Source organism: Choloepus didactylus, chromosome 5 (genome assembly GCF_015220235.1).
Source record: "Choloepus didactylus isolate mChoDid1 chromosome 5, mChoDid1.pri, whole genome shotgun sequence".
NCBI lineage: Eukaryota > Metazoa > Chordata > Mammalia > Pilosa > Megalonychidae > Choloepus > Choloepus didactylus.
In genome coordinates, this window is record NC_051311.1 from 36,606,619 (window position 1) to 36,620,646 (window position 14,028).

The 14,028-nt window shown below is 35.0% G+C and overlaps 1 protein-coding gene across 3 annotated transcripts in view; it reads left to right on the forward strand.

The window, feature by feature from the left end:
* KMT2C (lysine methyltransferase 2C) overlaps positions 1-14,028 on the forward strand; it is a 393,502-nt gene that overhangs the window by 256,757 nt on the left and 122,717 nt on the right. For all 3 annotated transcript variants that reach the window (XM_037835765.1, XM_037835764.1, XM_037835766.1), the window contains exons 10-12: positions 5,393-5,562; positions 5,998-6,149; positions 13,033-13,149. In XM_037835765.1, coding sequence (XP_037691693.1) covers positions 5,393-5,562; positions 5,998-6,149; positions 13,033-13,149 — 439 coding nt within the window. The remainder of the gene's footprint in view (positions 1-5,392; positions 5,563-5,997; positions 6,150-13,032; positions 13,150-14,028) is intronic.

The following is a 14,028-nucleotide window of genomic DNA, read 5'->3' on the forward strand; positions in this document are numbered from 1 at the left end:
AGGAAGTATAGTGCTGGTTGAAGGCTTACCTTCTGGAATCAAATTTCTACTCTCCTTGTACTGAATATATGGTCTTTGGCTTTTTTTTTTTTTCCTCTCTCTTGCTACAGTTTCACCTCATGTAAGAATCTTAATAGTACTTAGCTCACAGGGATGATGGATTTAACAAGATGATTCATATTAAGTGCCTAGTATAAGACCTAAGACAAAAAGTTGAAGAATGATCCTCTTCCTCTGTACTTAATTCTTTCATAGTTCTCTGTAATCTTTAGTCTGTGATTTGTTCATTTAACAAATACTTGAGGGCCTTACTCTAGGTCAAACACTGTGAAGGAAGTTAGAGATGCAGGGCAATTAAGTATGCCCTCGAGTAGGTGTCAGTCTAGTGGGGGAGCTCATTCTTAAGTGAGGGGCATCTTTTCTGGAATTTTGTTGCATGCCAATCATTGTCAAGTAGGTTTCTTTTGTTTCTCTTTCAAGAATACCTGAATGTTGGCATATTGTGCATTTAAAAAAAAAAAAACACAACTTTTTATTTGGAAATAATTTCAAACTTTAAAAGTTTTAGAGAAACAAAAATAATACCCATATTCTCTTTTACCTAGATTCATCTATTGCTATTTCACCCATTTGCTCTTTGTGTATACTTTCTCTCAGATACATATAATCTCCAAGTAATTACATATATAGTTTTTTAACCATTTGAAGAGAAATTACGTATACTTTATCCTTCTTTTACCCTAAATGTTTCAATGTGCATTTCCTAATAGGAATATTTTTACATCATCATAGTACCATTATCAAATTCATAAATTTACATTAATCTAGTACTTGAATCTACCATTCATATTCCAATTTTGCCAGTTGGTTTAATATCCTCTATAGCATCCTTATCCCCCACCCCCATACAGGTTCCAGAATCTGGTCTACAGTCAGGTATTACATTTAGTTGAAATGTATCTTTTGCCTCTTTTAATCTGGAAAATTTACACAGCCCCTCATTTTTTTTCACATTCACCATTTTAGAAGAATACAGTTCTTCCCCACACACTGTTGTTTTGTGTTTGTCTGATGTTTCCTTCTGATTAGATTGAGGATATGTGTTCTTGGCCAGTGTACTGCATAAGTGATGTTATATCTTTCTTAGGGTATCTTGTCTGGATGCACACAGTGCTCATCTTTTCCCTAGTAGGTAATGTAAATTCTGTTTCCCTGGCCAAGCTATTGCCAGATTTTTCCACTTGTTTTTGTTTGTTTGTTTGTTTTTTTCCTTTGTTTCTAATAAAGTGGTCTGTGGTAAGACCATTAAAGTATTCCTCAAATTCCTAAAATATCCACCTGTATTTTAGGAACTATTGCCTGATTCAGGTTTTATATGATGGTTGCAAAAGGGTGATTTTCCAACTCCCACACTCCCTCCACATTTTCAGTCTATTTAGCATTCTACTGTAAGCAAGAACCCTCCCTATTTCTGCATGTTAAAATTATTTACCTACTGTCAGTAATGACTTAAGTATTCCTGTTTTCATAATTTATAATTCATTACTGTACCTAACATTTTATTCTCTAATTGTCCCACACTTGGCCAGGGATAGCCCTTCAAGCTGGCTTCTGTGTCTTTGAGACATGCCCTCACGATTTTTTTGAGCCCTTATATTACTTTTTGGCTTAACAAGATGTTCCAAGCTCATCTTGTACCTCTGTTGCCCCAGCCCTGGAATCAGTCCTTTTTTCAGTAAGTAGCCCAGGTTCCTTTAGTGGGGAATGAGGGGAGCTGGGTATGCTTGTTGATACTGGGGGGAGTTGTGATGGTATTTGCTTCTTTACCCTTTCAGCATATGGGGCTAGAAAATACATGCATGTGTATACACTTACACATATATGTAACTACAGAGACACACTGTATAATACATGAATATGCATATACTCATACGTAATTTAGAAATCATGAGTTTACTTCAGCATCTCCAATTCTGATCCTTCTGTATGCGGTTATTCTTTGCCTTCTCCCATTCTTGCATGCTTTTCTACAGTAAGAATCCTCTTGACAACATCGATACATTTGTTCATTTGTCCAATCTTAACCTCAGTTAGCTTTCAGTATTAGTTCCCCCCACCCTTTTTTGTTAATACAATTTTTTAAATATGTAGGATATCAACATGCTTTCAAAGTGAAAGCTATGTAAGAAGTTCTCTTCAGAGAAGTGTCACTTCCTCATGTATCACTTCTACCCCATTTTTCCATCTCTTGGAGGTAACCAACTTCATTGTTTTCTGAATTATCCTTCCTGTATTTTTTCTAACAAGTAGATATAATGTTCTCTTATTTTTCCCTCTTTCACACCAAAGGAAGCATGATATATATGTTCATTTCCATTTTTCATGTAATAAAGTCTAGAAATCACTTCATGTCAGTTTATAGAAATCTTCCTCATTCTTTTTTTTGTAAGCTGCATAGTACTCCTTTGGAAGTTCCATGGTTTATTCAACAAATGTCCTATGCTTGTATGTCCAGGTAGTTACCAATATTATGCATTACAAATGATCAATATCTTTGTGCATACATGCTTTAAAATTGTTGGGAGTGAATCTCCACGGTAAATTCCTAAAAGTGGTAGGAATACCAACTCAGGGTGGTAGATGCATATGTAGTTTTGTTGGATATTATTAAATTCCCTTTCATTGGGCTTGTGGCAGTTTGCATTCCCACAAGCAATGTATGAGAGACCTTGTTTTCCTACCTCCTTGACAAGAGATTTAGACAAGAACTAAATGTTCGGCTTTTGATTTTTTGCCTATCTTACGGGTGAAAAATAGTATCTCAGTGTAGTTTTGATTTTCATTTCTCTTTATAAATGAAGTTGAACATCTTTTCATATATTTAAGAATCACTTTATAACTTTTTGTGAATTATCTGTGCATTGTGTCCATTTCTCTTGAAGACATTTGATCTTTTTTTTTCCCCCCGGTTTAAGAGTTTTTATGAATTAGGGATATAAGTCCTTTGTGTTATGTTTCAAGTATTTCCTTCCAGTTTGTTATTGGTCTTGTGACTTTACTTATGGTTTCTTTGGCCATGCGAAATCTATTTTTATTTGGTCAGATTTATCAATCTTTTATGCCTCTGGATTCTAATTTATAATGAGAAAGACTTTCCCTACACCGAGTTATAGAAGAGTTCATATCTTTTTCTTCTATTATTTGCATTGTTTTATTTTTTACATTTAAATCCCTCACTCATTTGGAATTGATCTTGTTTATGGAGTTGAATTATCTTTTTCCAATTGCATGGAAATTCCAATATCCATCTAATTGTCCAAAAACCATTCATTAAAAAGACTGTCTTTGTCCCAGTGATTTGAGTTTACACCATTATCATATACCAGAATTTTAGATTAGGTTGGTCCCCTCCCCCCCCCCCGCCCCCGGAATTTCTTTTCTGTTTCATTGTTTTTTCTGTCTGTTCATGCACCAATAACACAGTGTTAATTATAGAAGCTTTTACTATCTGGTAATATTGGTCCCCTTCAGAGCTTTTCATTTTCACATTTTCCTAGCTTTTCTGGTATGTTTTTTTTTCCATATGAACTTAAGGATCAACTTATCTGGCTCCATGAAAACCCGTGTTGAAATTTTTATTGGGATCATATTAAGTTTATAATTTGGGGAGAACTGACATCTTGATGATGTTAAGACATCCTAAACAAGAACAAGAGATATCTTGCCGTTTGTTCATGACTAGCTTTGTATCTTTCAGGAGTGTTTTCAAATTTTCTTCTTATAGGTTCTAAACATTTCTTAAGTTTATTCTTAAATATTTTACCTACTTTGTTGCTCTTGTAAGTGGGGTTTTGTCGATACATCTTTATACATATTTATGTATATGATGTCTATTTTTGCATGCTAATTCAATATTCTACTTTCCTGTATTCTTTTATTGAGTTAATTTTAATGTTGATTCTCTAGAGTTTTCTCAGTATGCTATCCCATCAGCTACAAGTAGTTTTATTGCTAATTGTTTTCTCTAGTCTAATTACATTGGCTCTAGAACTATGTTAAATTGTTTGTTTGTAAAAATAAAAGAATAATTCACTATTAATTAAAATTTATTACAAATTTTTAATGATGACAGAGATGAATAGTAATGAGTTTTCCTTTGGCAGTTGCTTTTATAGGAAGAAAAAAGTTCTGAAAAAGTTAAATGTTCCAAATTCTTAAAAAAAAAAAAAGAAAAAAGAAAAGATTTGAGAGAGTGGGCATCCTTTCTTTGCTCCTGTCTTAGTAGGAATGCCTCTGAGATTCCCAGATTAAATAAGATGTGGGCTTTAGACAAGATATATATGTTTTATCACATTAAGGAAATACCCAATCATTTCTGTTTTCTCAAGAGTTTTTCATTAGGAAGGGATTTTGATATATTTTTCAAAAGCTTTTACAGCATCTGTGGCAATAGTTATTTTCTCTTAAACCTATTAGGTTATGTTTTATTAATAGATACTTTTCTAGCACATAAGCCCCACTTGGTCATGGTTTGTCTTAATGCGGTATTGGAATCTGTTAATATTCTGTTCAGGATTTTTCTATCAATATTTGTAAGTCCATGAAATTTAAATCCATAAAACTTTAGCAGAACTATGTTCATGCTACTTTATCTTTTTGGGTGAATACCCTATTTGTGTCAACCCCCAGCTCAAAAAAATAAAGTTACTTTTGGTGTTAAAAAGTTGAGATAGGTAATGTTACTTTTGGTGTTAAAAAGTTGAGATAGGTAATGTGAGCCCCACAATTACCAGCTTTGTGCCCAGAATTTTAAGCCTGGCTAGTTCAGAAGCACAGAAGAGGCTTTTGGCTGGCCCCAGCAGGTCTTGCGCTTAATAAACAGTTCAACTTTGGTGGGAATACTTCCACTTTCCATTCTGACAATATGGGAAACCATCCTTGGATTTGAGTGTAGAGGAATTATTTTCACAATTCCAAATGGCAAGTCCTTTGTAGGGGGTCATGCTATTTCTTTAGCATGAATTCTTGTTTTTAGCTCCTGAGCTACCTAGAAGCAACTGGAATATGCTAGCAGTGCCATTTTGGTTTCTGCAGTAGTGGGTTGAGTTGTCCCTAATTCTGGAATATGTTTCCAATTTTTTTTTTTCTTTTTTTGAAGATTGGTATGTTATGCTCTTGGTTTTCTTCCTCTCCATTTACATTTTCTTGGAGGGCACATCAGACATGTCAAACAATTGCTTTTTCATAAAACACTCACCTTAAGTTAGTATGGTGAGAATTAAAGTTTACTATATAATCCAAGAGTATCTCATTGATTTTAAGAAAGGTTTACATAAGAACTGTAATTTAAATACATAACAAACTTTTTGTTTTTATTTCTCCTGGTATTTAGAATTGCAGAATATGTGTAGAGTGTGGCACACGATCTAGTACTCAGTGGCACCACAATTGCTTGGTATGTGACAGTTGTTACCAACAGCAGGATAACTTGTGTCCTTTCTGTGGGAAGTGCTACCATCCAGAATTTCAGGAAGACATGCTTCATTGTAATATGTGCAAAAGGTAAGAAGATAGTTATTCCATTTAATTATTTTATAGATACTTGTCCTTCCATATACTTTTGATCTCCAAGTTGTTACCACTCCAGTAAATACTTTAATGTTCAGTGCAGTTATAAATGGAAATAAATTGTGTTTTTATGGGTCTGAAAGGCATAAGAAAGATTAATGGGCAAAAGAGAAGGATAGAAATGAGCATCAAGAGGGAAAAGAGTAGAGGAAATAGTAAAATGTGGAAGAAAAATATCTCAATGCAATGACATCCCCCAAAAATTGCTAGCTCCATGTTTAGAACCCCTGGATTACCAACCCCTATAACTTTTCTCCGTTCATGTTTTAACACCCCATGTCCAGCTATTCAGCTGTTGACCCCTGTTCCCTTTTGTATTAACTTTACTTTAAACTAGAAATTTTTATTTAAATATATTTATCACTGCAGGTGGGTTCACTTAGAGTGTGACAAACAAATGGATCATGAATTGGATTCTCAGCTCAAAGAAGATTATATCTGCCTGTATTGTAAGCACTTAGCAGTTGAGATGGATCCAGTACAGCCAAGTGATGAAATGGAGATGGCTGAGCTCACTACAGGTAAACTTGAGGATTTAAAAAAAAAAATTCTTTGCCAAGCAGTCACTAATATATTACATTAAAAGTAATGAGGGGAGTCTTTTTGGTTGACCAAGATGGCTGAATAAGGTACAGTTCTCCCACAGAATCTTTGAATGACTAGCAAAAACTAGCAGGGCCATCTTCCTCAAAACTCCAGAAAACAGTTAAAGGGTTGCAGTAACTAGGCAAGTGCCAAATCAAGAAAATGTAGCTTTAAAAATGGCATCCTTGATGAACATTTCCCTGCCACTCCCTGGAGTGTGGAGCCAGCCTGTGTTCCCATTGTGGGTTCTTGTCCTTGATGTATAGGAACCCTTAGGTACATATTGGGATGCCTGTATGATGGTACCAGTCTTTTGGGTGGCAGTCTGAAAGGCTGAACAAGGAAACTGAACTTGGGCTCACCCTCCCAAAATTTGCTGTGCAGGTAGAAAAGTGGCTTGCTTACAGCTAAAGCAGTATAAGAAACAATTAAGTAAAAGTGGCTTGGGGCAAAAGATTTCCTGCTTTAAGTCATACAATAGAGCATCCAGGAATGGAAGAAAGTCTTATTTTATAGAGAATAGAGGAGTAATTCAAATTCCTGTGAAGGGGGCAGAGCAAGCACAAGCCCAGGACAAGCCTCAGGCTCAAAAGAGACTGAGAGGACCCTGTACTTCACTTTTGCCTTTGGTTGCTCTTCTTGGTAGGAGAGCTAAACTCTGAAGGAGCACACCAGCCACACAGCCAATTTGCACAGACCATGAAATGTTTTTGTTTTTGTTTTTGTTTTTGTTTCCATTTATTTGTTTGTTTAGTTAGCTCTTAGCACTCAAGGAAATCTGCCATGTCACTAGCTGGATACAAAGTTAAGGGACAGACAGCTCAGGATTAAATCCCAGATCTAAAATTTTAAAAATTTTAAATGTAAAGTGTACAGCAAAAGATTACAACGAGGCAAATAGGAAATGATAAACTATCCAAAGGAACAAAATAAAAATCTAGAAACCATCAACAAAGGTGATCAGACATTGGACACACTGGACAAAGACTTTAAATAAGTAAATGATCTTCAGCGTGCTCAAGGTGGTAAAGGAAGACACTGAGAAAGAATTTACGGATATCAGGAAAACAGTGAATAAACAGTATGGAAAAAAATGTAAATAAAGAGATAGAAATTTTAAAAAGGAACCAAATAGAAATACAGGAGTTGAAGACCACAATAACTGAACTGAACAATTCTCTAGAAGGTTTCAACAGCAGATTGGAGCTGGCAGAGGAAATAATCAATGGTCTTGAAGAGAAGACAACTGAAATGATGTAGACAGAGAAGAAAGAAAAAAACAAATAGAGCCTAAGAGACCTGTGGGACACCATCAAGCGAATCAATATACGCATCGTGGAAGTCCTGAAGGAAAAGAAAGAAAGGGGCAGAAGGAATATTCAAAGAAATAATGGTAGAAAAGTTCTCAAATTTACCGACAGACCTGAATATGCACATTCAAGAAGCCCAGTGAACCCCAAATAGGATAAACTCAAAGAGAACCAGACCCAGACACATAGTAAAATTGGTGAGAAATGTCAAATGCTAAGGAAAAGAAGAGTTCTGAAAGCTGCAAGAGAAAAACGCTGTTACATACAAGAATTTCTCATCCAAAACCAAGGAGAGAAGAAGGCAGTGGGATGAAATATTTAAAGTGTTGAAAGAAAACAACAACCAAGAATTTTATATCTGATGAGACTTGTTTATCAAAAATGAGAAAAAGTTAAGACAATCCCAAATGAACAAAACCTGAGTTTGTCACCTACATCTTTCCTACAAGCAATGCTAAAGGGAGTCCTTCAGACTAAAAGGAAAGGACACTAGACAGTAGACTGAAGTGGCATTAAAAAAAAGACCTGATAAAGGTAACCATAAGGATAATTATAAATGCCAATATTATTTTATTGTACTTTTTGGTATGTAACACCACATTTTTTTTTTTTCTTACAGCTTCTAAAATGCAAATGTATAAAATATAATCTATGGTTTTGGATCTATGGTTTTGGATGTACAATGTGTAAGGATAAAATTTTTGGCAAGTACAGCAAAAAGATGGGAGATGGGTATAGTAACAGTGTATGTGTATACTATTAAAGTTAGTATCTGTCTTTTTCTTACTCCCTTGCTATGGTCTCTTTGAAATGTTCTTTTATTGTATGTTTGTTTTCTTTTTAACTTTTTTTTTCATACAGTTGATTTGAAAAAAGAAGGGAAAGTTAAAAAAAAAAAAAAGAAAAAAGACAAACAAGGAAAAAAAAAAAAAAAAAAAAAAAACGATGTAGTGCCCCCTTGAGGAGCCTGTGGAGAATGCAAGGGTATTCGCCTACCCCACCTCCATGGTTGCTAACATGACCACAGACATAGGGGACTGGTGGTTTGATGGGTTGAGCCCTCTACCATAAGTTTCACCCTTGGGAAGACGGTTGCTGCAAAGGAGAGGCTAGGCCTCCCTGTATTTGTGCCTAAGAGTCTCCTCCTGAATGCCTCTTTGTTGCTCAGATGTGGCCCTCTCTCTCTGGCTAAGCCAACTTGAAAGGTGAAATCACTGCCCTCCCCCCTACGTGGGATCAGACACCCAGGGAAGTGAATCTCCCTGGCAACGTGGAATATGACTCCCGGGGAGGAATGTAGACCCGGCATCGTGGGATGGAGAACATCTTCTTGAACAAAAGGGGGATGTGAAAGGAAATGAAATAAGCTTCAGTGGCAGAGAGATTCCAAAACGAGCCGAGAGATCACTCTGGTGGGCACTCTTACGCACACTTTAGACAACCTTTTTTAGGTTCTAAAGAATTGGGGTAGCTGGTGGTGGATACCTGAAACTATTAAACTACAACCCAGAACCCATGAATCTCGAAGACAGTTGTATAAAAATGTAGCTTATGAGGGGTGACAGTGGGATTGGGAATGCCATAAGGACCAAACTCCACTTTGTCTAGTTTATGGATCGATGTGTAGAAAAGTAGGGGAAGCAAACAAACAGACAAAGGTACCTAGTGTTCTTTTTTACTTCAATTGCTCTTTTTCACTCTAATTATTATTCTTGTTATTTTTGTGTGTGTGCTAATGAAGGTGTCAGGGATTGATTTAGGTGATGAATGTACAACTATGTAATGGTACTGTAAACAATCGAAAGTACAATTTGTTTTGTATGACTGCGTGGTATGTGAATATATCTCAATAAAATGATGATTAAAAAAAAAAAAAAAAAAAAAGACCAGGGCAAGCCAGGCCAAAGGGTAAAGGTTGAAACTGATTGTGTTTTAAAACTTCAACTTCCATATGAGACCAAGGGAAGAGATATCTATTTGGTACAGGATCTAAATTTTATAAATGGTACAACTCTACAGTCGATTTGTTCAAACACCACAATTGCATGGAACTTTGAATAGGAAGTGAGATACAGTAGGTTAGTATAGGCTGGAGTGAAATAGTGACACATCCCAGAGTAATTTGGGCAGATAATAAAAAATATATTTACAGCCTCCCCCTCCCCAGCCCCAAGGATCTGGGAGAAGGTGCGGATACGTTGGACTTCCTCACCTGGACTGGTGTTGATGTTGTCACAAACATTGGGACTGGCGGTTTGATGTGCTGAGTCCTCGATCATGGGACATGCCCTTATGAAGCTCGTTACTGCAAAGGAGAGGCTAAACTTGCATATAAGTGTGCCTAAGAGTCTCCCCCTGAATACCTCTTTGTTGCTCAGATGTGGCCCTCTCTCTCTCTAACTGAGCCATCTCGACAGGCGAACTCACTGCCCTCCCCTCTACGTGGGACCCAACTCCCAGGGGTGTAAATCTCCCTGGCAATGCAGGATATGACTCCCGGGGATGAATCTGGACCCAGCATTGTGGGACTGAGAGTATCTTCTTGACCAAAAGGGGGATGCAAAATGAGACTAAATAGTTTCAGTGGCTGAGAGATTTCAAATGGAGTCGAGAGGTCAGTCTGGTGGACGTTCTTATGCACTATATAGATAACACCTCTTAGGTTTTAATGTATTGGAATAGCTAGAAGTAAATACCTGAAACTACCAAACTCCAACCCAGCAGTCTGGAATCCTAAAGACAATCATGTAATAATGTAGACTACAAGGGGTGACAGTGTGATTGTGAAGACCTTGTGGATCACACCCCCTTTATCTAGTGTATGCATGAGTAGAAAAATGGGGATAAAAACTAAAGGACAATTGGGGTGGGATGGGGGGATGATTTGGGTGTTCTTTTTTCACTTTTATTTTTTATTCTTGTTCTGGTTCTTTCTGATGTAAGGAAAATGTTCAGAGATAGATTGTGGTGATGAACGCATAACTATGTTATCATACTGTGGACAGTGGATTGTATACCATGGATGATTGTATGGTGTGTGAATGTATTTCAATAAAACTGAATTTAATAAAAAAAAAAAAGAAAAAAGAAAAAAAAAAGAGTGGTATACAGGGAAAAATGCACCTAATGCAAACTATGGACTATAGTTAACAGTACCATTTTAATATTCTTTCATCAACAGTAAAAAATGTACCACACCAATGCTAAGGATCAATAATGGGGGTGGGTGGGATAAGGGGTATGGGATGTTTTGTTTGTTTCTTTTGTTTTGTTTTGTTTTCAGAGTAATGAAATGTTCTAAAATTGATTGTGGTGATGATTGCACAACTATGTGATGATACTGTGAACCATTGGTTGTATACTTTGGATGGACTGTATTTTGTGTGAATATATCTCAGTAAACTTGCTTAGAAAAGAAAAAAAAAAAAAAAAAAAAAGTATCAAATAAAAAGTGATATTATACATTTAGGATGTTAAATTTAATCCCCATGGTAACCACAAAGAAAATATGTGAAATGTATACAGAAAGAAATGAGAAGGAACTACAGAGAATCAAATAAATATGAAAGTAGGCATTAATGGAAGAACTGAAGAACAAATTTCATGCCATGAAATATTATTCAGCCATAAAAATGAATGAAGTTTTGATACATGCTACAACATGAATGAACCTTGATGACATCATGTTGAGGGAGATAAGCCAGACACAAAAGGACAAATACTGCATGATTTCACTTACATGAATTAATTAGAATAAGCACATTAATAGAGTAAGAAAGTAAAATACAGGTTAACTAGGGGAAGGGACAAAGGTAGGGATGGAGAGTTAATGCTTAATTGATATAGAGTTTTAGTTTGTAGTGATGGAAGAGTTTTGGTAATGGATGGTTGTGATGGTTGCACAATATTGTGAATGTAATTTATACTACTGAATTACATATTTTTGTGTGGTTTAAAGGGGAAATTTTAGGTGGTTGGTAAGTTAGAAGAAAAAATTTTCAAAAACCATAAGATTGTGCAACACATTTTAACCCTAGTATAAGCTATGGAATGTGGTTAATAGTACAATTATTATAATTCTTTTTCATAAATTTGTTAAAAAGGTACCACATGAATACAGAGTGCTCATAATAGGGGAAACTGCATGGTCGGTGTAGGGGCATATGGGAACTCCATATTTTCTGCATGGTTTTCTGTAAATCTACAAGTTTTTCTAACTAAAAACAAAAAAATGGGAGAAATAATGAGTCATTCCTGTGTATCAGATCTCATTTTCAGTTTCTCAACCTTTAAATATACATATTTGTCTTCTCTGAATCAGATGGCTGAAATCTAATCTAGCTTCTTTAAGACAGTTGTTTCAGTATTGGAATTCTAGGTGTAGTGTGCTTGCTTTCAGTTGTGTTCTTTAAGCCAAAACAGTAAAAGTTCTTCAGTCTTTGGGATACGACCTAGTTTGCTTCACATAATCAGGGTTATCTTGTTCCAAATAAGGTTAGTTTCATAATGTCCTTCATAAATGTTAATTTTCATCTCAAGTCTAAAATTTTGTATTAAATTTTATTTAGGTAAGGTAAGGAATAATTTTATTAGTATACTGTTGGTTATGGACACATATTAGAACGTAAAGAAACTAGATCTGCTTACCAGTTTGTTCTTCATATTCTTCAATATGAATGGCAACTTATATGAAAATTCCTTTTTTATAGTCTGCAAGGGATTTAATTAGGAGTGGTTTCAGCAGAAGTCTCTTAATGACTATCTTTCATTTCCAATATGCTGTCAGTATAGAGTTAGGGAAAATTCTTTTAAAGTTATAAAATATGAAGTATCTTTTAATGTATTATCCGTTACTTTCCATGTTTTTTTTAAAATGTAAGTATATATTTGGTTCAAAGTGAAAAATATGAAGATAATATCTTTAATTCAATTTTATTGAGATATATCCACATACCATACAATCCATCCAAAGTATACAGTCAGTGGCTCACAGTATCATCACATAGTTGTGCTTTCCTTACCATGATCAATTTTAGAACATTTTCGTTGCTCCAGAAAAAGAAAGAAATATAAAAAAGAAAATCCAAACATCCCATATCCCTTATCCTACCCCATCATTGACCCATCATTGGTGTGGTATATGTGTTACTATTGATGAAAGAATATTAAGATAATACTGTTAACTGTAGTCCCTAGTTAGCAATAGATATGTTTTTCTCCATATACTCATCTATTATTAATTCCTTGTAATAGTGTCATACATTTGTTCTAGTTTATGAAAGAATTCTTTTATATTTGTACAGTTAATCACAGTCATTGTCCACCAGAAGATTCACTGTGTTACATATTCCCATGTTTTATCCTCCAGCTTTGCTTCTAGTGACATACAGGACTCTAAACTTCCTGAAGATAATCTTTTATGGTATTTTTGGTGATAATTTACCCTCACTAGAACAAAGTAAATATTGTTGACTTAGATAACAAAATAAATAAATAATTTTCTGTTAAGGTTATAACAATGAAATGGAAGTTGAAGGATCTGAAGACCATATGGTATTTCTGGAACAGCGAGCAGTTAGTAAAGATGTCAATGGTCAGGAGCCCACACCTGGAATTGTTCCAGATGGTAAGATGTGTGTGATAATGCATATGTCTATTTTTGTTGAAGAAAAGTGTGTATTTACAGTGAATATGTTTACATCTGCTAAAACATTAGTACCCTGAATAAAAGTTAGAACAGACACAGTCACTTGGGAGATTATTTAGAAAGGAGCATTTTAGTAAATCTGATAACCTTAGGAAAAAATTAATAGGAAAAAGGCATTTATACGTTTGTAGTTCAGCTGTAATCTAGACTTAATCATAACCACATAATTTCTTCAGGGATCAAATGATTTTCATTAAAAGGCAATATTGTTTTCCTAGTTAGACTTGTAACTTTTAACTAGAGCTGTTGCTGATTGTGAGATGTTTCATGCTCAGCTTATGAAAAAATTGCTGTTTGAGGTAGTCTCAGCTTTACTGATAATAATTTCAGTGATTATTTAAATTAAGCCTTTTGCAGATTTGATTATAGCTATTACTCTACTTGAGAATCCATAATTAACAAGAGACCAGATTGGAAAAAACTTCTTACTAAATTTATGAGTTCATCTGAAAATCTGATATTATATGTGAAATTATATGTTATATTCTGTAGATTGAGTATATACATAAACAATCTGAGACTTCTGAAATTTATGTTTGCATATAACAACTCTCAATGCAGGTGTACTTTATAAAGATGTAAAGGAAAATAAGGCAAAGTTATTAATAATAATCTATTACAGCATATAATAAGATTCCTAATTTCGCCTTCATATCCTACTTCTAATGAAAACAGTATGTTTTGTTCTTATCTTGGAAATTGGCGTTGGGTGGTGGAATAAAACTCTTACTCAAATTATTGTTGAGAGAGCAGTGTTAGAGATTTTGACTACCTGCTATAAATCCCATAAATGCATTA